Source organism: Carettochelys insculpta, chromosome 22 (assembly GCF_033958435.1).
Source record: "Carettochelys insculpta isolate YL-2023 chromosome 22, ASM3395843v1, whole genome shotgun sequence".
Taxonomy (NCBI): domain Eukaryota; kingdom Metazoa; phylum Chordata; order Testudines; family Carettochelyidae; genus Carettochelys; species Carettochelys insculpta.
The window spans coordinates 1,195,293-1,220,083 of record NC_134158.1 but is presented as its reverse complement, the minus strand read 5'-3'; the positions used below and the strand labels follow the sequence as shown (position 1 = coordinate 1,220,083).

Genomic DNA, 24,791 nt, shown 5'->3' with positions numbered 1-24,791 from the left:
GGGAGCCCCGGTGGGCCAGCCTCTATTCCACCCTGGTCCCGCGGCCCACCGGGGATATCAGCTGGAGAATCCTCCATGGAGCGGTGAGCACGGGCGTGTACCTGGCGCGGTTCACCCCCATCCCAGACACTTGCACCTTTTGCGGCATGAGGGAGAACCTGGCGCACATCTACGTTGAGTGCGCCAGGCTGCAGCCCCTCTTCCGGCTCCTCCAGAACCTCCTCTTGAGGTTCTGGCTGCACTTCTCCCCGCACCTCCTTATCCTGTCACACCCTATCCGCGGCCCCACAAAGTCGCGGGACCTCCTCGTCTGCCTCCTCCTGGCCACGGCCAAAATGGCCATCTACAAAACCAGGGAGAGGAGGCTGGCAGAGGGGGCGACCTGCGACTGTGGGGCCTACTTCCGTTCCTCCCTTCGCTCACGAATCCGAGCGGAGTTCCTCTGGGCGGCGTCCACCAACTCCCTGGACACCTTCGAGGAGCGGTGGGCGCTGTCCGGGGCCCTCTGCTCGGTATCCCCTTCCGGCTCCCTCGTTCTAAACCTTTGACCCTCACTCCCATCCCTGTTTTTTTCCTTTGTTGTCCCCCGTATTTATTTGGTGACTGGGTGTTTTTAGTGGGCCCCCCCTCACTGTGAGAGGGGCCTTTTAGCCGTGGGCAGGACATGCCTGCCCACACCTCCCCCCCAGGAACACCAATAGGTGCAGGAGGCCAGCTGCAGGTGCTCCTGCAGGGCTGCTGCTGCTGCTGCCGCCGCCGCCGCCGTGGGACCCTCTCCCACGGCTGGAAGGCGAGCATCTGGGGGCTGGCGGGCCTTGGCTGGCTGAAGCCCCCACAGGGCTGCCTTCCCCACCCCCCCCCCCTTTCTGGGGTCAGCCTCCCTCCTGCCTCGGGCAGGCAGGGTCTATCTTCTCCCCCCAACCCTCACCCAGTCCTTTTAGGAACTGCTGAGTGGGTGGAGGGTGGGGGCCTCTTGCCCCCTGCCCTACAGCAGGGGGCCCCCCCCCTTTCTTCCATCTTTTGGGGGAGAAACTGCTGGCCCCCATTTGGGCCCACCTTCCATCCAGCAGCTGCTGCATCCTCACCACCTGGAGAAGGTAGGGGGCTCTCTCAAAGCGGCGGTTGGGCTCCCTCCACACAGCCTCCTGTGGAGTGGCTTGGGGAGGGGTGAGTTTGGGCAGGGCCCCTCTCCACCGGGGCTCCGGGGGGGAGCTGCATAGCCAGGGGTGGGGTGTTAGGGCGTGGCCCCTGCCCCGCCCCTGCAGCCGCCCCCCCCTCCTACTGCCCCCCCCACACCCAGCTGCCGCTGGGGCCCCTCCACCTGGGCCCCTCCAATCAGCTGCCCCTGCCTTCTCCCCTGCCATCTCGAGGCTCTGCAGCAGCAGCTGCTACGGGCCCACCCCTCAGGCGCACGTGGGCACACCCCTCCCCCCATTAACCCCGCCATCCCCCTTAAGTGGGCTGTGCCTCCTCCCTGCCCCCCCACGTGCCCACGCCCCTTCCCCCCCCTTTTTCTGTTTACTCAAGCGCCTGAGGCCCCCCCACAACCCACACACACACAAACTTTGACTCCCTCCACACCCCAGTGCAGAAACAGGAGCCATCTTACCCTCTTGTGCTGGGAGTTGTGGTCTTTCTTTTGTGTCTCCCTTTCCCTGCCCTCACTCCCCTTGCCCTGCCCTTCCCCCGTCTGACTGGGTCCTCAGCCCAGCCGGTGGGGGAGGGGCAGCCACGCCTCACTCCTTCCTTCCCTTCCACTCTCCTCCCCCTCCCCCGCTTTCTCTTAAAGGCCCCCACCCCCAATGAACTTTTTCCCCCTCAAACCCACCAATATGGCCCCCACGCCCACTGGAGGGTCATCTGGTGACCCCTCCCTCCCTCTCCCCTCCACTGTCACCCCTCCTATCCCCGAAATGGCGGCCCACTCGTCCAGGGCTGCCCAGAACATCACAACCACGTCGGCTGAGGGCGCGGGCGCAGGCTCCGGGGCTCCTACTGCCTCCGCCGCGGCGCCCCCTGGCGACCCAGCCCCAAACCCCCCCCCCCAAAAGGGCAGGAGGGGCCAGGGGAAAAGAAAGGGCAAGAGCCCCGCCCGGAAGGCCAAACCTCCCGTGGCGGGGACTCTCCCCCAGGCTGCCCAAACATCCAGTGCAGCCTCCCCTTCTCCCCTTCCCCCTGTTCCCTCCACCGCTCCTGGGGGCCCCGACCTCTCGGCCCCCAGGTCGTATGCCCAGGCGGCGGCCGCCGCCTCGCACCCTACTCCTGCCGCCTCTGCCGGGACTACCATCCCCAACGGTCGCGGCCCCTTCCCCGCGCTCACCAGGAGGCACGGAGTCCGCTGCCTCCTGGTGGCTGCCTCGCCCCACGTGGAGACCTACGTGCGGGCGTTGGCACGGGTGGTGGGGCCCGCGGCCGTGGTGGCGGCCTCCCGGATGTTCGGGAAGATCGTGTTCTTCCTGGCTTCGGAGGCCGCCGCCCAGGAGGCGGTCGAGAGGGGCCTGGCGGTTGGGGGCGTGCACGTGCCCCTGGAGCCGCTGGAGGACCTGGGCGTGCGGGTGGTTTTTTCTTCTGTCCCACCCTTCCTTCCCAACTCTGCCCTTCTGCCTTTCCTCACTGCCCTGGGCCGGCCTTTGACGGTCCTGAGTCCCCTCCCCCTAGGCTGTAAAGACCCCGCCCTCCGGCACGTGCTCTCCTTCCGCCGGCAGGCCCGGGTCCAACTGCCGCCGGCGGCAGCACGGGCCGGGGTGGCCCAGGAGGGGACTATACTGGTGCCCCATCAAGGGGCCCAGTACCGGGTCTTTTACACCCTGGGGGAGGCCCGGTGCTTTATGTGCCGGGCGGCGGGGCACGTCCGGAGGGATTGCCCCCTGGCCCGGCACGAAGGGGAGCCCGGGACCTCCTCCGACCCGGGGGGCGTCAGCCACGAGATCGGCGGCGCCCCGACCGCGACAGGCCCCGGGACCGACCCTCCTCCTCTCGTCCCGGACGGATCCATCGCCGCTCGGGCGTCGGAGGATGCCCGGCCGCATGGTGCCGGGCAAGAAGAAGCAGGCGCTGGCGCCCGAGCGGGCACAAGAGCCGGGCCTGCGGAGGAGAGGGAGGAGGGGCCGGCGGCAGGACCAGAAGAGGGCCCGTCCCGGGGCGGGTCGTCCCCCCCCCTTGCCGCCCCGCCCCCTTCTTACCTCCCTTCCTCCTCGTCGGCCCTGTCCCCTGGCCCCTCCTCCTCTACTGCCCAGCCCGCCTTCTCGGAGGGCTGGGTGCTGGTGGGGGGGAAACGAAAGAAAAGAAGTGCGCGCACCCGGCACCCCACCCTGTCGGAGGACGGGGTGGAGGCGCCGCGCAAAGCGCTAAAAAGAGCCGCCAGCCCAGACCCACCTGCCGCACCCCCGGCTGCCGATCATCTGCCGGGGGCGACGGGGGCTGCCGCGGTGGCGGCTGAGAACGGCAACACCCCCTCCGCCCCGGAGCCAGAGCCTCAGGAAGCTGAGAGGGTTTTTTGCACACCCGCGCCCTCCCCTGACACCCCTCCGGCCGCGACCCAGACTACTGCTGTGGAGCGTCCGGAGGAGGTGAGCCCCGGCCTCGCCCTCCTCTCGCAGGAGGTCGAGGCCCTAGGCCTCACCCCGGTGGCCCTGGACGTGGACAGCCTCCTACTGGAGGCCTGTGGGCCGTCCATCCACTCACCCCCACCCCCTCCATTCTCCCCCTCACCGTCTACCAGTGATCCCTCAACCACCGCCTCCCTCTGCCTTGGGACGTCGCAGGAGGCGACCCCCCCCTTAATCAGAGATGACCTCCCCACGGGAGTTGGCCAGCCCCTGGGCACCCTGGGGGAAGCAGAGTTCCCCATGCCCCCCACTTTTGGCCCCGAAACCGAGGACCCCAACACCCACCCCCTCGACCAGTTGGCACTTCCTGCCGAGTATGTCGGCACCTCGCCCCTATCCCCCTCCCCCGCCCCACCATCCGAGGAAGCCCCTCCTCCCGAGACACCTTCTCTCCATATCCCCGCTCCTGCTCCCATCTTAGCCCCACCACCCGCCATTATCCCCGCACCTTCTCCCAGCCAACACCCCGCCCCAGAACCTGCAATCCTACCCCCTCCGGACTCTCCTCCCCCTCCACTTCCTCCTCCCCCTCCCCCACTGCCCCCCCTCCCTCCCCCTCATGAACCTTCCCCTCCCTTGATGAGTCCCATCCCCCCTGCCCTCCCCCCCACCCCCCCTCCTCCTACCCCTCCCCTCGACCCCTGCCCACTCATACCTGCCCCCGAAACCGTAATCCTTCGGGAGGCCCCCCCTACATCGCCCTCTCCCAGCACTTCCGGGGCTGCTCTCCCTCCGCCGCCCTCATCCCCCCCAAAACCAGACCCCAGTCCCCACCCCAATCCTTTTTCTGGCCGTGGGGCCCAAGGGTACACGAGGCCGATGGGTACTGGAGACCCCGAGGCCTCGGCACCCCATGCGCTGGTGGGAGAGATGCGCCGGTTCTTGGAGGACATTCGTGGCTCCAAGAACAAGGTTGCTCTCGCCCTCCAGCGCTGGGGGGACTTCCACACCATCCTGGAATCCGTGAGGGCCCTTCTCAAGGAGGGCAGGGGGACCGGGAGGAGGGACGCCTCGGCTTACCAACGGGCCCGCAGCTTCCGTGACGCCCTCGTCGCCTTCGGGGTTGGTCACGGTTTGCTGCGTGGCCCCACGGGAACCGTCGGTACTCCCTCCGGCGAGGATCCTCCCCAGCCCTCCAAATGGCGCCGATCCTCTTTGCCACTCTAAATGCCAGGGGCTGCGGGTCGGGTCTCCGTAGGTGCCGAGTGCTCTCCTTCCTTCGGGAGGGGGGGTACTCGGTCACCTTCCTACAGGAGACCTACACTACCCCAGCCGCCGAAGCTAAGTGGCGGCTGGAGTGGGGAGACGGGGTCCACTTTAGTCACCTTTCGGCCCACCGGGCCGGGGTGGCGACCCTGTTCTCCCCAGACCTGCGGCCCGAGGTGCTGGGGAGCGTCGAGGTTGTGCCCGGCCGCCTGCTGTATCTCCGGGTGCGGGTGGAGGGGCTGCCTCTCCATCTCGTCAATGTCTATGCCCCGACACGCCACCCGGAGAGAACTCCCTTCTTCCGGCAGGCGGCAGCCTTCCTCGACACCATCGATCCTCGCGAGTGCCTGGTCCTCGGCGGGGATTTCAACTGCACCCTCGAGGAGCGGGACCGCACGGGGACCGAGCATGGCCAGGCCGCCGCGGGCGTCCTCAGGGAGCTTCTCATCCATCGCTCCCTGGTGGACGTCTGGCGCAGCCACCACTCGGACGACGACGCTGGTTTCACCTGCGTCCGAGTGGTGGGCCATAAATCTGTACACTCCCGGTTGGACCGCATTTACATCTCACGGCACCATCTCTCCCGGGCCCACGCCTCCAGCGTGCGGCCGGCCCCCTTCTCGGACCACCACCTGGTGGCCGTGAAGGCTTCCCTCTCGCTGGGGAAGCGGGGGTCGGCCTACTGGCACTTCAATAACAGCCTGCTGGAGGACGTGGGCTTCGAGGCGTCCTTCCGGGAGTTCTGGCTGGCCTGGCGCGAGCAACGGCGTGCCTTTCCCTCGGCACGGCGGTGGTGGGATCTGGGAAAGGTGCGCGCGCGGCTTTTCTGCCGCGACTATACTCGGGGGGCCAGCCGGCGGCGGGATGCGCTGATAGGGCAGCTGGAACGGGAGGTTCTTGAGCTGGAGAGGCGTCTAGCCGCCAGCCCCAGCGATCCATCCCTCTGCGGCACGTACCAGGAGAAGAGGGACGAGCTCAGGGCCCTCGACGCCCTCCGGGCACAGGGGGCCTTGGTGAGGTCGCGAATCCAACTCCTCCGGGAGATGGACCGCGGCTCCCGCTTCTTCTACGCCCTGGAGAAAAAGAGGGGTGCCGAAAAACACATCCTCTGCCTTCTTGCGGAGGACGGCACCCCTCTTACGGATCCGGTGGAGATGCGCGAGAGGGCCCGCGCCTTCTACGCCACCCTTTTCTCCCCGGATCCGACCGACGCTGACGCCTGCAGGGTGCTCTGGGACCGACTGCCGTCGGTCAGCACGGGCGACCGGGACCGGCTGGAGCTCCCTCTCACTCTGGCCGAGCTCTCGGAAGCCCTCCGCCTCATGCCCACCAACAAATCCCCGGGCATGGACGGGCTGACCGTGGAGTTTTACCGCGTGTTTTGGGACGTCCTCGGCCCAGACCTGCTCAGCGTCTGGGCCGAGGCCTTGCAAAGCGGGGTCCTCCCCCTGTCATGCAGGCGTGCCGTCCTTGCCCTGCTGCCCAAGAAGGGGGACCCCCGCGACCTCAGGAACTGGCGTCCCATCTCGCTCCTCAGCACGGACTACAAGATCATCGCCAAAGCCATCTCCCGTCGCTTGGGGTCCGTGCTGCAGGACGTGGTCCACCCCGACCAGACCTACACCGTCCCGGGCCGCACCATCCTCCATAATCTGTCCTTGGTCCGGGATCTCCTAGAGCTTGGGTGTAGGGACGGCCTGTCGTTCACCCTCCTCTCCTTGGATCAGGAGAAGGCGTTCGACAGGGTGGACCACGGGTATCTCCTGGGCACCCTGCGGGCCTTCGGCTTCGGGCCCCGCTTCGTCGGGTTTCTCCGGGTGCTGTACGCTGCCTCGGAGTGCATGGTCAAGCTCAACTGGACCCTGACCGCTCCGGTCAGCTTCGGACGGGGAGTACGACAAGGCTGCCCGCTCTCAGGACAGCTGTACGCTCTGGCCATCGAGCCCTTCCTCTGTCTCCTTCGTCGACGGTTGATGGGGTTGGTGCTTCCAGAGGCAGGGCTGCGGCTAGTCCTGTCGGCGTACGCCGACGACGTGCTCCTCGTGGTTCAGGACCCGGGAGACCTGGCGCGTCTGGAGGCCTGCCAAGCTATCTACTCGGCAGCCTCCTCCGCCCGGGTCAACTGGGTCAAGAGCTCTGGCCTGGTGGTCGGGACTGGATGGCAGACGAGCCGCCTCCCGCCCGCGCTTCAGGCCATCCGGTGGAGCGCGGGTCCGCTGCTCTATCTAGGCGTCTTTCTATCTGCCACGCACCCCTCTCCGCCGGAAAACTGGCAGGGTTTAGAGGGCAGGGTCGCTGAGCGGTTACGGAGGTGGACAGGGCTGCTCCGGTGTCTCTCCCTACGGGGGAGAGCACTGGTGCTGAACCAACTCGTCCTGTCCATGCTCTGGTACCGCCTCAGCACCCTGGTCCCACCCCCGAAGTTCCTGGACCAGCTCCAGAAGTTGATCCTGGAGTTTTTCTGGCCAGGACTGCACTGGGTCTCTGCAGGGGTACTCCACCTCCCCCCGGAGGAGGGAGGACAGGGCCTGACCTGCATGCGCACTCAGGTCCATGTCTTCCGCCTCCGGGCCCTGCAGGGACTTCTCAACGCCAACACCAACAGTGCAGATAGTCCGGCATGGAGTACGCTGGCGCACGCTTTCCTCCGCCGTCACCGAGGGCTCCGATACGACCGGCAGCTCCTTTATTTATCTTGGAGAGACCGTCCGCGAGGCCTCTCGGAGCTGCCGGCCTTCTACCAGGACCTCCTCCGCACTTGGCGGCTGCTCGCAGCCTCCAGGTCCTTAGGGGCCACCCCGGGGGAAGACCTCCTCGCGGAGCCCCTGCTACACAACCCCCACCTTCGTGTGCAGGCGGCGGAGTCTCCCGTGGTGCGCCGGAGGTTGGTCCTAGGTGGAATCACCAGGGTCGGAGACCTCCTGGACTACGACCGGGGAGACTGGATGGAGGCCCCGGCGCTCGCCCAGCGCATGGGGCTCTCCTGCCTACGCTCCCCCCGTCGCGTACTCGAGGAGGTGAAGGCCGCCCTGCCGCCCACTGCTCACGTCTACCTCGGCCGGGTCCTGCGAGAGGGTGCGCCCCGCCCCCCTCTCACTCCTAGCCCTCCGGACCTCTCCGTGGGCCCCCGGCTTCGCGATCCTGCCCGTCCCCCTCCCCTCCACCACCCCAGCCGGCTGCATACCTTGCAGCCGGTCCCCTTCCGAACCGCGCCTAGACACCTTCTGTACGCGCTCGTGCTTCACACGCTCCACTTCCCCACCCTCGTGTCCCGCCCCGATCACAAGTGGCGGGACCTCTTGCCGCCATCGGAGGGTGGGGAGCCCCGGTGGGCCAGCCTCTATTCCACCCTGGTCCCGCGGCCCACCGGGGATATCAGCTGGAGAATCCTCCATGGAGCGGTGAGCACGGGCGTGTACCTGGCGCGGTTCACCCCCATCCCAGACACTTGCACCTTTTGCGGCATGAGGGAGAACCTGGCGCACATCTACGTTGAGTGCGCCAGGCTGCAGCCCCTCTTCCGGCTCCTCCAGAACCTCCTCTTGAGGTTCTGGCTGCACTTCTCCCCGCACCTCCTTATCCTGTCACACCCTATCCGCGGCCCCACAAAGTCGCGGGACCTCCTCGTCTGCCTCCTCCTGGCCACGGCCAAAATGGCCATCTACAAAACCAGGGAGAGGAGGCTGGCAGAGGGGGCGACCTGCGACTGTGGGGCCTACTTCCGTTCCTCCCTTCGCTCACGAATCCGAGCGGAGTTCCTCTGGGCGGCGTCCACCAACTCCCTGGACACCTTCGAGGAGCGGTGGGCGCTGTCCGGGGCCCTCTGCTCGGTATCCCCTTCCGGCTCCCTCGTTCTAAACCTTTGACCCTCACTCCCGTCCCTGTTTTTTTTCCTTTGTTGTCCCCCGTATTTATTTGGTGACTGGGTGTTTTTAGTGGGCCCCCCCTCACTGTGAGAGGGGCCTTTTAGCCGTGGGCAGGACATGCCTGCCCACACCTCCCCCCCAGGAACACCAATAGGTGCAGGAGACCAAACTGACTCACTACAAGAACCAACATCACTACAACCAGAATGTTTTACACGAGGGAGCCCCGTGTAATCAATGTCTGATGCAGCGATGGCGACTGCCCGGTCCCCCACAGCAACCCAGAGCCTTGGGGAGGTCTCACAGCTCCCACACTGAGGGTCACCATAAATTGTGGTTGCACAACGAGGTGTTTACAAGGGAGCAGATCTCAGGGCTGACTCGCTCCCCACGCGGCTTTGCCTGGCAGGTGTCACACACGCGCCCTTTGCATCCCCATGCAGATGAGCTCTGGCAGACACGCCCCTCCCAGCCTGCAGCAGCGTTGCGTTCCCGCCGCCGCACCCCCTACCTATGGGCGGTTGTTACTATTAAACACCAATGAAAAGTCCGTTCCGAAGGAGCAGTCGGGGCCTTTGCACAATCTGCGCATTTAAAACAATCCCCAGGGCTTTGCAGAGTCACAGCACAAGCCCAGGGGAAAGTGCAGCTGTGAGCACGAGGCAGCTCCGCCCCCCAGGGACCGCCCAGCGCTCCGCCCAGTCCCTCCTCCCCGGCTCAGCAGCTGGTCCTGCCCCTGCACATGCTCCGCCCTAGTGCTCAGCCGGAGGCACAGGCGTCCCCGGGAGCATCGCCGCAGCCGATTCCGGTTTGTGCTCGAGCCCTTGCTGAGCGGTGGAGCCGCAGCCCGTCTGTGCGCCTCAGCCCCCACCCCTGGGTCCGGCCGCGGCCCTCACGCGCACATGGGGGAGCAGAACAGAACGTGCAGCTGGAATCTGAACCCTCTTTTGTGTGCAGCTCCCGGCACTGCCCACAGACCGTCCCGCCTGCCTTGGGAATGGGCCATCGCTCTCCCCCCGGCCGCTCTGCGCCCACAGAGGCCAGAGCTAAAGCATCCCGGCTCTGCAATGGCCAGTGACGGGCGTCGCTCCCGGGGAGCCGAGGGGAAGCCGCTCTCCCAGGGTACCCGGCCGGCGCGAGCTCCACACCGGTAACGTCTGGAGTGATGCTGGGGGTGAAGCGTCGTCCTCGCTGTCGGACACACAGAGCTGAGTTCTACGAGCTCTGGGCCCGGCGATCCCCCCGCACTTATGGGTGTAAAGCCGCCGCGATGGGCCCCAAGGCCTTGGAGCTCCGCGGAGAAGCAGCCTGTTGTCTGGGTGACTGCTGGGTGCTGGCGTGCGCGCTGGGAGGGGAACAGCCACACGGCTCCCAGCACTGGGCCCAGTCCAGGCTGGGCCCCTCACCTGCTCAGGCTCCCCAGCCTTGTACTGCAGCCCAGCGGGGGCTTTTCCTCGGCATCACACACCTGCCTGACAGCTGCGCGCAGGTGCTCGCGCTGGGCGATCGCTTTGCTCCAGGCGAGCAGCCGAGGTGACTGGTGAGAGGGGCCTGGGGGCCCAACGACCATGTGATCCCCCCACAGCCTGGGGAAGGGCCGGGACAACCCCCTCCTGCCTCACTCCCGGGGGGGGTTGGCGCCCGGCACCTCTGGAAATCCCACTGGGCCCCATCTGCAGCTTTAGACTTTAAACCCCCCTGGAAGCTCTGGGCCTGAGTGAGCTGCTGCCCGGGCGCCGGTTTTGAGCTGGAGCCTCTGGTTGAAAAGGAAACTGGCGGTGTCCAGTCAGCGCCCAAAGTCCAGGCACCAGCAGCGACCGGCCCCGACATGGGCTGGGGCGAGGGAGCAGCAGTGCTGGGAGGGGTCAGTCTGTGCCGCGGGGTCACTGCCAGGGACAGAGATTCCCTGCGGCTGCGCTGGGAGGGGGCAGATTGTCAGGGGAGCCGCGTTTGTCCCCCCGGGGGTGGGACCGGGACTGAAATAAGGGCGGAGGGGCCCGGAGAAGGTGCGGGTGAAAGTGCAGAGATGGGACCTGTCAGTCACATTGTAAAATGAGACCTCGCCCGCCTCGTAGTCCAGGAAAACCCCCACCCGGCCGGGCCTGGCGCTCGCGGGGAGGTGGAGAGGCAGCTGGTGGCGTGGGAGTTCCTGGCTGAACAAGAGCGCCTCCTGCTGGCCCGGCTGGGAGAGGTGGCCCTGGAGATCGGGCGGAGGGGGGAGGAAAACGCCACCCAGCTGGGGGAGAAGATTTCCAGGCCCGGCGCCCTCAACACACAGCTGGAGGGGACGTGTCAGCAGCCGGCGCTGGAGCTGCTGCAGGGGAGAGGGCGCTAGACGTGCCCAGAGCCCTATTAAGGAGGGGACTGAAGTTCCGGGCCCAGAACCATTTAAGTAGAATTTCTTTTAGAGACACGTAAAGTACCTGCTCCAAAATCTCTGTTACTCTGTGAGGGGACAGAGAACTTGTAGCTGATTTTGAAGGACGCACATCTTAGGAGCACAGCGGGGCCATTGCTCTGCAGCGCAGCACTTGACTCTTCAGGCACCATTTTTGTACGAGACATTCCCAGGGCTCCCTCAGAGTCCAACTAATGAGCATCACCGCTAGTTGGGACCAGTGGGAATCGGGCCTGGATCGCTTATGGTGGGTAAATGCCCTGACAGGGCAACCAGCAGCTAATTTGCGCTTCACACATATAAACCAAGTTCCGATGTACTTCGGGCGGCCGCCCCTGCTCTGCTAGTCGGACAATGGCCATTTATTCCCATGTTTCCACAAGGAGGTGGAATTTGCATGGTTAACCGCTCCTTTGCCCATAACCTGGTGCATGATGGGATACAGGGGCTGGTCATTAACAGTCCGCGCCATCATGGCATTCCTTGTACTCCGCCCCACTGCGGCTCCCTTCGCTAGTGGGTGTGTTGAGGGCAGCAGATGTACAGGGAATCACCAGCTCCCGGGGTTGCCAAATGACACCTTCAGTTTAAAATAGTGAACAATTGGCGGTAGATGGTGTTTCCAGAGAGCCCAAGTCATGTTAAAGACGCGGCCGTTTACTGCCCCTTCACCGCAATAGATGGCACCAGGGCAGTGGTGGGCAGTAGGGGGATTTTCAACTCCTACTAAGAGAATCTTTGACTCTACCCACAACCCCCACAACCAAGTTCAGTCTGCACAGCACATTTATAAGATTCGTGCATTTTTCTGCAGCCACCTGATTCAATAATTAGGTTAACTTTAATATTCCATCTACAACAGGTTGCAAAAATAGTTGCTAGCTCAGCCCTGTAAATTACTGCAGATTCGTGTAGCATTTACAATTCTGAACAAATTGCCTTCAATTGTCTGTCGCGTAAATGTCAGTAGGAAGGCTGTGATTGTGTATGAAAACTTGTACCAAGATAAGCTATGGAGATAAGTTGGTGTTTAACAGAAAGATCACATTCCATACAAGCACTGGATCTGTCATCTGTTTTACAGTCTTACGAATGATAAGATTTTCTAGAGTGTCCATCATTACCACTTCGATCAATCGTCCTTTTTAAAATTAAACTATATATAAGAGAACAATATTAATATTCATTTGTCATCATTTTAGCTATAAATTGTCATCAAGGGTCCCATTGTCACGGGAATTATCTTATTCTAACCTACAAAAGTCTCATTTAAATATAAAAATCTGATTGATTTTTTTCAAAGTTTTAACAAAGTAGCTAGTAATATAATATCTCGTAGTCTGGTAGTATCATTTCATATAGAACATGGATGGAGACTCATAAATCTATTTGCCCTATGCAGGGTAAAATGAAGAAACCAAAATGTAGGTGGGAGAAGGTGAAAGCGAAGAAAGAGGAAGAGAATCAAGGGAAGACTTTGCTAGCTACGACAAAGAGACGTACGGACTTTTGTTCTTGGCAAACAAGAAGTGAAGGCAGGGGCACTGCAAAGGATACGGATACATTAGTGACTGTGACCCCGGCTTCAGAGGCAAGTGACACCTGAGAATTAGTAGGCAGCAGTGACATTGCCAGTGGGGAACCTAAGCAGAAACCTGCGTTGAACAATCTGGGAAGCTGAAGTTTCCCGCTGATCTAGGACAGTGGAATGTGTGGGAGGTTTGTGTGAATACTTTTGCATGAAAGGGGTAAATCAAAGTCAGCACATGGATGGTAACTTTGATGCTTCTGAGAGACCATTCCCTGGTGAAAAGGTCAAGCGCCGGTCTGCACAAGCATTGGTTTCTCCAGAACAGCACAATGGTGAGCCAGTGCAGTGCGAATCATTCTGTGCGCCTTGTAAGTCATTTGCAAATGTGTACGAAAGAGCACGCCCAGCTGGGAAAGGAAATGACTAGAAATCACAGGAGTCCCGGAGCTCCCACCCCCCAAACCTGTCCTCAGCCCGGCCCCGCCCACAGCCCGTGTCCCCACACAGACTCTCACAGCCCCGCCCCCAAACCTGTCCTGAGCCCGGCCCCTCCCACAGCCTGTGTCCACACCCAGAGCTCTCACAGCCCCGCCCCCAAACCTGTCCCGAGCCCGGCCCCGCCCACAGCCTGTGTCCCCACCCAGGCTGTCACAGCCCCGCCCCCAAACCTGTCCCGAGCCCGGCCCCGCCCACAGCCTGGTCCGCACCCAGAGCTCTCACAGCCCCGCCCCCAAACCTGTCCTGAGCCCGGCCCCGCCCACAGCCTGTGTCCACACCCAGACTCTCATAGCCCCGCCCCCAAACCTGTCCTGAGCCCGGCCCCGCCCACAGCCTGTGTCCTCACCCAGAGCTCTCACAGCCCCGCCCCCCCACCTGTCCTGAGCCCGGCCCCGCCCACAGCCTGTGTCCTCACCCAGAGCTCTCACAGCCCCGCCCCCCCACCTGTCCTGAGCCCGGCCCCGCCCACAGCCTGTATCCCCACCCAGAGCTCTCACAGCCCCGCCCCCAAACCTGTCCTGAGCCCGGCCCCGCCCACAGCCTGTGTCCTCACCCAGAGCTCTCACAGCCCCGCCCCCCCACCTGTCCTGAGCCCGGGCGACCGACGCCAGCAGAAGGGTCCCTCCAGGGATTGAGCAGGAGCTGAGGGGAAGGCGGACTCTTGTGGCTAACGGCCAATAGCGAGACAGGTTAGGATTTTTTGGCCACTGAGGAAACGAGATTGGCTCGGTCTAGCCAATGGTCGTGAGGATTGCCTGGATTGACATTCTTGTGCCAGAGGGCGGGATCAGAACGGGCGACCAATGGCAGGGAGGGCTGAGCCAACTGCTCAAAATCGGACGGGGATTGGTTATTCTAACGACCAATGGCGGATCGGGGAGGCAGGATGACAGCCAATGGGGGAGCGGGGTGGGGCAATTCAAAGGCGCGCGGAACTGGGCTGTAGCAGAGGACGCTGGTTGCGGTGAGGCGCTGCCGCAGGGGTGGGGGTGTCGGTTGGCCCCCGCGCCGGGCCCGCGCTGGGCGAGGGATGAGCTGGGCGGGGCCATTGACCGCACGAGGCGCTGCCGCGGGAATGCCCGGGGGGGGGCTGAGCTGAGGGGGACAAACGCCCCGCCCCCCACCGTGGCGCTGGAGCCCGAGGCTGGGGGCGGAGCTCCGTGTCTGGTTCCCGCCTCTCCCGGGGGGTGGGGCCGGAGCCGGAGGGTTTTTCCTCTCCCCGCCCCAGAACGTTCTCGGCGGCGCTGGAGCGGCCCCGCCCGCGGGGGTGGGTGTGAGCAGAGCCCGGCGCTGCCCCTCCCCCACGGGCCGGTCCCACCCGCAGCGACCCCCCCCACCCCCCGGGCCGGGCGCGGAAGGGGCGTTACTGCAGCTCCGGTCCCGACCCCGCCCGCGAGCCGGGGGGTTTCTCCCCACTCCGGCCTGTCTGCCGATTACGTCACTTCCTCTCCACCGGCCCTGGCCCCGCCCCCGCGCTCAGCCTGGCCGGCGCAGCTCCTACTGGAGGCGGGCGGGGTCCGGGGGAGCCGCGCTGGGACTTGCCGGCCGCGTGTGCGGCTCCGGCAGCGGAGGGGTTAACCGGGGTCCGACGGGAACGTCCTGCGGCTGCCCGGAGCCCCCCGAGCCGCCGCCAGGTGAGGTGGGGCCCGGCCGGGCCGGGCCGGGAAGTGACTCCACCCCACCCCCCGTTTGTGTCTCGGACCCTCCGTGCGGGGCCCCCCCTCCCCGCGCCAGCGCCTTCCCCTGGTCCCGGCCGGGCCGCCCCGTTCTCCGGCCGCTCCGCCTCGTCCTGCCGCCCGCGCGGCCCCGCCCCGCCCCCCCCCTCGCAGCGGCGCCTGGTTCGCCTCGTGCTGCGGGCGGCTCGCGGCGCTGGGCCCCGCGGGGAGCAAAGAGGCGCCGCCCCAGCGCCCCGCACTCGCCCCCGCCCGGCTCCGGGGCGTCCGGGGAGGAGAGGGGGGCGGGGGCTGTGACGCGGGGCTGCTCCCTTCCTCCGGGCTTGTCCCCGTGGGGTGTCACTAACCACGTGACGTGTCCGTGGGACACACTCCAGTGTGCAGCAGTGCTGGAGCTCAGGCCGCGTCCGGAGAGAAACGAGGACGGATTTGGGATCTGACTTGTGCAAGGTGGTTCTGAGAGACTCGAGCGTTTCCCCAAATGTGCGTGTGCAGCACGTGTGCCCCAGGGAGCGAGTGTGGGGAGCCGGGGGATGCGGAGCGGCTTCTATCCCTGTCTGAAATGTCTCCATTGCTCTTCTCCCCTTCCAGGTGCAGAGCACCCACGTCCGGCTCCAGAGCAGCCCCGGCCCTGCAGAGACAGAGCGAGGACATGGTGGTGGCGGCGGAGCTGGTGACCTTGGAGGAGGTGTCTGTGTGTTTCTCCCAGGAGGAATGGGGGCTGCTGGCCCCGGGGCAGAGAGCCCTCTACAGGGAGGTGATGCAGGAGAATTACCAGACCGTGCGCTGGCTGGGTGAGGAGTCCTGTCCCTGGGGGTGTCACAGGCTGTGTGGGCTCCGCAGCAGCTGGGTTGGCTTTGGTTCAGGGTCCCTCCCTGCCCCTGTCCCCAGTGTCAGGGGTGTGAGCCCCAGGAATCACTGGCTCCCCTGTGAGAGACTGTCCCCTCCACGGTCCCTGCCAGGGGAAGCAGGTTCAGGGACATGGCAGTGGTGCTGCTCTTCCCACAGCCCAGGTCTCCGTGTGCTTCCCACCATCTGCCTTGTCTGGATGTGTGAGTGGAGGGGCCCAGGCAGGAACGGCAGGTACCAGAGCTGTGGGGCTGGGGCCGGCTGCTCTTCATGCCTGTAGGGCACCCCTGGGGACAGCGTACTGCACCCCTGCTAGCACCTACCATTTAGGGGGAGTTCTTGAACAATCAAGCACAAATTCCCAAACACACACCAGCTCTCCCATGTACAGTAGTTTGCTTTCTCAGAAGTCACTGGTGGGTACCAGACGCAGGACAAACCGGTTATGAGTAACGTGTGCCCCAGTTTGGATGCAATGTTGCTCCCCGTAGGTCTCATAACACACCTCATCCAGTGTCCTCGGCCTGCATTGATATTGGGGGTTTTGAAGATAGTTGGGAGGTGCCAGCTAGGTCATGTGACAGCTGGTGGGGCCAAACCTGGGCAGTGGGTAGTAAAACTGTGAAGGCAAAAGCGCAGCTAGAATCTCAGCAGGAGGTTGTGGGGGAGGCAGAGATGGGAGATGTAACTAACCCCCTCCAGCTGCACTTCTGCCATTCTCCTTCCCGCACCGAGGGAAACGCACTGGGTGCGGCTGGAAAGTGAGTCAGCAACAAGGCCGTGATGCAGGAGGAAAGTGGTAAACTACGCAGAGAAGCTGCTGCTGGCAGAGTAGAACTGAGGCAGTCGAGAGGGAGCCCAGCTGCAACAACAGCCACATCCCCCAGAGAGCAGCACAGCCAAACACCACCATGGCCGGCTGCAGGAACAGCAGCTCTTGTGGGTCGCTGGCAGGGCCCACCCAGCCACAGGCAGGCAGGGGTCGCAGAGCAGGAGCCTCGGCAGTGTCTGAAGCAGCCAGCCCGGGACTCGGACAACTTCCTCTGCCTCCTGCTGGTTCAAGTAGTTCATCAGAGCCGAAGAGCTGGAGGAACCAGGTCCCAGCCAGGAGCTTTGTGGACAGAGCCCTTGGGGAGCCAGAGCTCTGCCAGAGCCTCTCTCTCCAAGTTCCAGTGATCTGCCCTGTGGCAGCTGCAGTCTGAGCTGTGTCTGCGGGCCTCGGTTTCGGCCCTGCCAGCCCTCACTGAGCTCACGTTTTGAGTCCAGCAGAAACACAGAAGTCCTGTGGCATCTTACAGACTAACTGATGTTCTGGAGCATCAGCTTTTGTGGGAAAGGCCAAATTCACCAGATGCACCAAGTGGAAATTCCAGAGGCCAGTAGAAGTAAACAGGCACAAGAAGAGGAGGGAGTCCCACCAAAGAAGAAGGCCAGAGTCAATGAGAGCAAGTCTGTCATGGAGGATGTAGCCCATTTCCAGCAGCTGATGTGGCGGTGTGAAAGCCAGAGCAGAGAAACTGCTTTTGCACTTGGCCAGCCATTCCTGGTCTGTGTTCAATCCTAAATAGATGGGGTCACACTTGCAAATGAATTGCAGCTCTGCAGTTGCTCTTTGAGGTTTGCTTTCGACATTTTCACATTGCAGGATGGCTACTTTTAAATCTGCTCCTGAGCGTCCCAGGAGGTTTTGTATGTTACTGTTCCTGGTATCTGATTTGCATCCATTTATTCTTTGACATGGAGACTGTCCAGTTTAAATGTGCAGGCGAATAAGCTCCGCTGGTTAAAATAAAATTAGAATATAAGTGGAGATACACATGTAGATCTGGAAGGGACCTCAGGAGGTCATCTAGTCCAGTCCCCTGCCCTCTTGGCAGGACCAAGCACCGTCTCTGACATCTATTTGCCCCAATTGCTCAATGGCCTCGTCAAGGATTGAACTCACAACCCTGGGTTAACCCTGGGTTAAGCAGGTGTGGTAGTGTCATTGGTGGGTAGAGATGGCACGGAGGTATGTGGAAGGGTGTGGTTTGTGATTTACAGTGTTGTGGTCTATAGTTGCTGGTGAGGATTTGTTTCAGGTTGGTGGGCTGGCTGTAGGCGAGGACACGCCTGCCTCCCAAGGTCTGTGAGAGCAAAGGATCGTTGTCCAGGATGGGTTGTAGGTCCCTGATGGTGCATTGGAGAGGCTTTAGTTGGGGGCTGTAGCTGATGGCCAGTGGTGTTCTGTTGTTTTCTTTGCTTGGCCTGTCTTGTAGCAGGTGACTTCTGGGTACACGTCTGGCTCTGTCAATCTGTTTCTTCACTTCCTAAGGTGAGTATTGTAGTTTCAGGAGAGCCTGGTAAAGGTCTTGAAGGTGTTTGCCTCTGTCTGAGGGATTGGAGCAAACGTGGTTGTACCTTTATTGCTTGGCTGTAAACAGTGGATCGTGTGGTGTGCCCTGGATGGAAGCTGGAGGCATGGAGGTAGCATAGCGGTCCTGGGGTTTCTGGTATAGGGTTGTGTTAATCTGACCATCACTTATGTGCTCAGTAGTGTCCAGGAAGTGGATCTCTTGTGTGGACCATTCCAGGCTGACGTTCTTGGTGTGGAGACTGTTGATAACACAGTGAACTCTTCAAGAGCCTCTTTCTCGTGGGTCCAGATGATGATGATGTCATCAATGTAGCTCAAGTAGAGGAGGGGCACCAGGGGTCAAGAGCTGAGGAAGTTGTTCCGGGTCAGCCATAAAATTGTTGGCACAGTGTGGGGCCAGGCGGGTGCCCATTGCAGTGCCACTGATTTGAAGGTATAAACTGTCCTCAAATCTGAAATACTTGTGGGTGAGGACAAAATCTCAAAGTTCTGCCACCACTTGTGCCGTGGCATCATCAGGGAAACTGTTCCCAACAGCTTGAAGTCCATCTTCACGTGGGTTTTTTTGTGTAAGGGACCTCTACATCCATGGAGGCCAGCATGGTGTTTTCAGGAAGATCACCAGTGCACAGCAATTTCCTGAGGAAGTCGGTGGTGTTTCAGAGAGAGCTCGGAGTGCTGGTAACATAAGGTCTGAGTCGAGAGTCCCCACAGCTGGACAAGGCTGCAATGAGAGCGCCAATGCCTGAGCTGATGGTGCCTCCAGAATGTCTAGATTTATGGATCTTGGGGCTCTGGGGGTGTGTCTGTGCAGATCTGTTCCTGCGCTTTTGTCAGGAGTGTCTTGAGCAGACGGTGCAGTTTCTGTGTGTGCTGCTCAGTGGGATCAGAGGACAGTAGCCTGTAGAAGGTGGTATTGGAGAGCTGCCTGGGAGTCTCCTTTTCATGGTCTGACCTATTCATGATGAGAACAGCAGCTCCTTTGCCAGCCTCTTGGATGACAACGCCAGAGCTGTTTCTGAGGCTGTGGGTGACATTGCATTCCGCATGGCTCAGGTCCTGGGACAAGCGATGTCGCTTTCCCACAATTTCTGCCTGTGCACAGAAGCGGAAGCGCTCTAGGTATACGTCCAGTCTGTTGTTTTGATTGCCAGGAAGGATTCCATGCAGAATTCTTCTTCTTGTACTCGAGGTGTGATGGTGCCTGCAGGGCTGTTCTGAGTCTTGTTGAAAGTATTCCTGGCAAAACTGGGGCAGGGTTCCAGATCCCCACAGAACTGTGTCATGTTTGTGGGGGTGGTGTGGCACAAAGAGAGTCCCTGAGATAGCACAGACTCCTCTGCTGGGCTGTGTGTGTAGTTGGATAGATTGACAATGTTGCCGGGTGAGTTACGGGTACCACTACTGTGGCCCCAAATGGCAAGTAGGAGGTGAGAGAGTTTACAGTCCTGTAGAGAAGAGCAGCGGGCGTTGTAACTCTCCTGTCTCCTTTCAGTAAAGTCCAGCCACACGGGTGTTTGTGTGGGAGGCTGGTTTTAAGGAGAAGCTCCAGACTTGAGAGCTCCTTGTGATGTTTCCCTGTTTGCTGCACAGGATGCTGAACAGGTGGTTCCTCAGGTCTGTGGGAGTGTGCGACCAATCTCTCGACACAGTCCCTGCAGTGTGTCGGTTGCAGTGAGTGTTTCACCTTCAGCCCGTTGGGTGGGACGTCCATCCATTTGCACTTGGCGAGGAAGATGGTGTCTGTATCTGTGCAGGTTTTTTCATGGGTATGATGGCTTCCCGCTCCACGTGGCTAAGTTCAGTGCCTGCCTGGTGCCAGGCATTGGGCGTAGCTGTGTTAGTTTTATCCACAAAAACAACACCAAATCGAGTGACTTGTTTGAGCTGAGTGGTCCTGTCCTGCCCTGGGATGCGGGGGGTGGAACAGGTCAAGGGGGAGGCTGAGTTCTACCCTAGAGAGTGCAGCAGAGCACTCGGCTCCCCCAGGAATGAGCTGGGCCATTCCCGAGGCAGGGGTGAGGCACCTGTACCCCAGGTGAGTGTGACATGGGATCTTGTACCATCCAGAGCCCGGCCTGTGCCTGGTGGGGAAGGAGCCTCTCTGGGTGGGCGGCTCAGATTCAGGGACTGGAAGAAGTAATGGCCTGGACCTTCCTGAACAAGATCAGCACTTGGTTAATTGCTCCCCAAGCAGGATTGCCAGCTCCCAAAGCTGATGTGATCTCCTGGGTGGAGCGAGGGGAGGCGCTGGGCGTCCCAGATCTCCAGGGCGCTGAGAAAGGGGAGATCATCAGTGACCCCCACACAGGTGAGCAGTGAGCTAAAGAGACTCAGAAACCGATTTCCGTGTCCTCCTAGATGTCACTTGGGCCTTTTAATCCAGACTGACTGAGCCTTCAGCCTGTCTTCAGTTCCAGCCAGAGGGTGGGAGCAGGGCTGGGGTCCCTCTTCTGGGGAAGGGTTGTGAGGAAGGAGGAGCAGCTCAGTTCATGTTATTTCAGTCTTTCCATCAGCCGTTGGCTGCATTTCCCCTTCAGAGTTTTCCTTTGAGCTGTTTGGTTCTCTCTGTGTCCCAGCAGGTGAGGTGATGCTGCTCAAGAACAAGGAGGAGAATCTTCAGCTGGAAGAACCAGAGCAAGTGGCCTCCTGTGGGATGTTCCTGGGAAGCTCTGAAGGTCGTGTTTCTCCGAGTCCGGAGTACAGAGAGACCTGTGAGAGTCAGCGTAGCTCAGAAAGGCAGCAGGGAAACCATGCAGGGGAGGGGCAGGATAGCTCCAGCCATGGGAGCAGAGGCGTGAGAAACACTAAAGAGAGCGAACAACAGAAAACCTGTGGGGGAAGCTTCAGTCTTAACAGTCTTTGTACCATCCACACAGGAGAGAAGCCCAATATCTGCCCTGACTGCGGGAGAAGCTTCCAGCTGCGCTCAGGTCTTATTAATCATCAGAGAACCCACACTGGAGAGAAACCCTTCCACTGCTCTGAGTGTGGGAAAAGCTTCTCACGCTCCTCAAGTCTTAAAAGTCACTACAGAATCCACACAGGAGAGAGACCTTATAGCTGCCCTGACTGTGGGAAAAGGTTCAGACAGAGGTCATGCCTTGTTTTACATAGGAGAATCCACACAGGAGAGAGACCCTTCCACTGCTCTGAGTGTGGGAAAAGCTTTCGGCGAAACTCTCACCTTCTCACTCATCAGGTAATTCACAGCGGAGAGAAACCCTATCACTGCACTGCCTGCGGGAAAAGCTTCAGCAGGAGTGCAAACCTGGTCAGACATCAGAGTATTCACAGAGTGGATAAACCCTTCAACTGCTCTGAGTGCGGTAGATGGTTCAGTGACGTTTCCGGCCTTGATAAACATATGAGAATCCACACCCGGGGAAAACCCTTTCCCTGCTCTGACTGCGGGAAAAGCTTCAGTCAACGCTCATATCTGGTTGATCATCAGAAAACCCACACCGGGGACAAACCCTTCCGCTGCTCTGACTGTGGCAAAAGCTTCGTGCGGCTTTCAAAACTTACAAGTCATTGCAGAATCCACACAGGAGAGACACCCTATAGCTGCCCTGACTGTGGGAAAAGGTTCAGACATAGGTCATACCTTTTTATGCATAGGAGAATCCACACAGGAGAGAAACCCTTCAACTGCTCTGACTGTGGGAAAAGCTTCTCATGCTCCTCAAGTCTTAGAAGTCATTGCAGAATCCACACAGGAGAGAGACCTTATAGCTGCCCTGACTGCGGGAGAAGTTTCCAGCTGCGCTCAGGTCTTATTGATCATCAGAGAACCCACACTGGAGAGAAACCCTTCCACTGCTCTGACTGTGGGAAACGCTTCTCATGCTCCTCAACTCTTAGAAGTCACTACAGAATCCACACAGGAGAGAGACCTTATAGCTGCCCTGACTGTGGGAAAAGGTTCAGACAGAGGTCATGCCTTGTTTTACACAGGAGAATCCACACAGGAGAGAGACCCTTTGACTGCTCTTACTGCCAGAAAAGCTTCAGTCGGAGTTCCCTCCTTGCTGTACATCAGAGAACCCACACAGGAGAGAAACCCTTCACCTGCTCCACCTGTGGGAAAAGCTTTCTTCAGCGCTCCAGTCTTAGTCGTCATCAGAGAACCCACGTTGGAGAGGAACCCTTCAACTGCTCTGACTGTGGGAAAAGCTTTCGTCAGCGCTCAAGTCTTACTTATCATCAGAGAACCCACACTGGAGAGAAACCCTTCCACTGCCCTGACTGTGGGAAAAGGTTCAGACAGAGGTCATGCCTTGTTTTACACAGGAGAAGCCACACAGGAGAGAAACCCTTTGACTGCTCTTACTGCCAGAAAAGCTTCAGTCGGAGTTCCCTCCTTGCGGTACATCAGAGAACCCACACAGGAGAGAAACCCTTCACCTGCTCCACCTGTGGGAAAAGCTTTACTCAGCGCTCCAGTCTTAGTCGTCATCAGAGAACCCACACTGGAGAGAAACCTTTCAGCTAATCTGACTGTGGGAAAAGCTTTTGTCAGCACTAAAATCTAACTGATCAGAGGAACCTTTCAGCTATTTTGTCTGTCCGGGAACACTCGCACATTGTCAATCATCAGAGAGTTCACACAAGAGAATAACCCACTGACTGCACTCACGTGGGTAACCTTCAGTGGCTGCTCGGACATTATTGGTCATCAGAGAATTCACACAGGAGGGAAATCCCATAACTCTCTCTTTGTTGCTATTTTTGAAGCTGGGCCACCAGGCAAAAAGTCAGTGAGAACCCCATGAACTACCACACGGCTTCTCATTCCTCAAGGGTGTGGTGTTACGGAGCCAGTCAAGTAACTAAAATAAAGTCCACTTGTTCCCTACATTAACCCTTGCTCCTTTATAAAAGAACTAGACACACTGGAGTTTAAGGACCTGAACTTGATTAATTTTTGTTGTCTTTTTTTAATTAAATAAACTGAAAATGCTTCACTTGAGTTGTTGCTCTCGGGTGTGTCTGGAGAGGAGGGGTCAGTGCATGGGGACTCTGGGGAGAGACCATTGTCCTAGCCCACTGTCACCGCAGCAGCTTTGGGCCCAGGTGAGAAGCACCTCTGCTTGGCTGCTGCAGCTCCAGCAGGTCCACCCAGGGGAGCGGCGTATGTCCCTCGCCTGCGGCAGGGCCAGGGTCATCGGTCCTCTGCACTGCCCAGCCAGAGAGGAATGCAGCAAATGTGCACTTTCTCCTCGCTCCCTGATGGAGGGGAACAGCCAACCATGTCCCTGTATGAACTTAGGGGGGAGGGAGCTGCAGCTGTCCCCAAGGGCACCTGGGGGTGGGATGCCCATGGCTGGGATAGTCCTGGGTGGGGGAGAGGGGGCATCCCCAGCCAACCCCTTTCTCATGTTGTGGTCGTCTCTTTTCTGTGTGGCCCCTGAGAAGCCATCCCGGTGCAGCCCATCCATTCCCTGGCACACCCACACCCCAGCCTGGCTCTAAGTTACAAGAAGAGAAAGCTGCAGACCAGAGTGGGTGGTCCTGGTTCTTACCATTTAGGAGTTCTCGACCAATGGACAAGCCCAGACCCAGACAGACAGACAGACACTCCCTCTCAGAGACTCTAGAGCGGATCCCCATGGGAACAGATGGAATTAAAAAGGCACCTGGGCAAGTAAAACGATGCAAAACTTCCTGTACAAATGAGATGAGCAAACGTTGCTGGTTCCTCTGCCTCTGTCTGTGCAGTGTTGGTCGTCGCCTTTGCGCCCCGGGCACGGCAGCGGCAGTGATCATTGCTCTGTTCCTTCCTCTCTTTGCTTTGGCAACACTCACTGTTGTCAATGTCGGCTGACGTGCAGATGTGCTGACGTGGTCGCTGCCTGGGGAGGTCCCCTAAACCGAGCAACACAGCGTAGGAGCCCTGCCCTGAGCAGTCAGCAAGGCCCAGCTGCCTTTTAGCAGGGCTGAGCAGAACAGCCAGTGCACCGGTGGTTTGCCCTGGCACAGGCGCGGTAACAGACACACAACCAAAGCAGTGGGGGCTGGGAGAGGCGAGGGGCTACTTCTCTCAGGGTGGGGGAGGGGGATGCAGGCCCACCCACTCCACTGCTCCCCAGCCCGGGGCCCGAACAGCAGCTCCTGCCAATAACCAGTGAGTTTTCTCCCAAGCAATCAGCTCCAGCCCTGGGCTGTGGGGCTCCCCAGCCCCAGTCAGGGACCTTGCAGCCGGCGCAGCTCCAACTGCAGGGCTGTGGGTCTCCCCACACCCCAGCCAGGGACCCGGGGGCTGGCTCGTATGGGTGGGGAAGTCCAATCGCACAGTGAACAGTGGTAAGTGTGTCCCCCTCGTGTTAGTGAGTACTGGTAAGTGAAGCACTTGTTAAACGAGGGGTGAGGGTTAGTGCCACTTGCTGGGTGTGTCTGACAATCAGATGCAGATATTCTCGCGCTGTGAATTTGAGCACTAGGGTGACCGGATGCAGAGCTCCAGCTGTGCCCTGGCTGGTGCGGAATGAAGAAATAATCCCTTCCCTGGCTCTGCTGGCAGTGCCCCGCCCAGCGTCATCCCACACGCCCTGAGCCTTCTTGCTGCACATGCAGCTCTCAGCCGCTGTGATCCCCAGGGCCTTTTCTGCAGCCCTCTCCCTTCGCCAGGCGGTCCCCAGCCAGTGGTGCTGGGCTGGACGAACCCCAGGGAAGTGCGGGATTCTGCACTCGCCCTTGTTCAGCCGCTTCATATTGAAAGAAGCTGAAGAGCAGCACAGAGTGAAGTGAGCGCGGTGCCACGGTCACACAGGAAGCCTGGTGCTGAGCCAGAAACTGACCTCAGC

At 60.7% G+C, this 24,791-nt stretch overlaps 2 protein-coding genes across 2 annotated transcripts in view; one reads left to right on the top strand and one right to left on the bottom strand.

The window, feature by feature from the left end:
• LOC142024739 (uncharacterized) overlaps positions 1–24,791 on the bottom strand; it is a 189,219-nt gene that overhangs the window by 129,726 nt on the left and 34,702 nt on the right.
• LOC142024763 (uncharacterized) lies at positions 14,582–22,941 on the top strand. Its single transcript, XM_075016964.1, is given in 4 exon segments — positions 14,582–14,741; positions 15,372–15,574; positions 20,180–20,296; positions 20,565–22,941. Coding segments are annotated over 3 exon segments (2,208 nt in total). The 5' UTR covers positions 14,582–14,741; positions 15,372–15,432; the 3' UTR covers positions 22,514–22,941.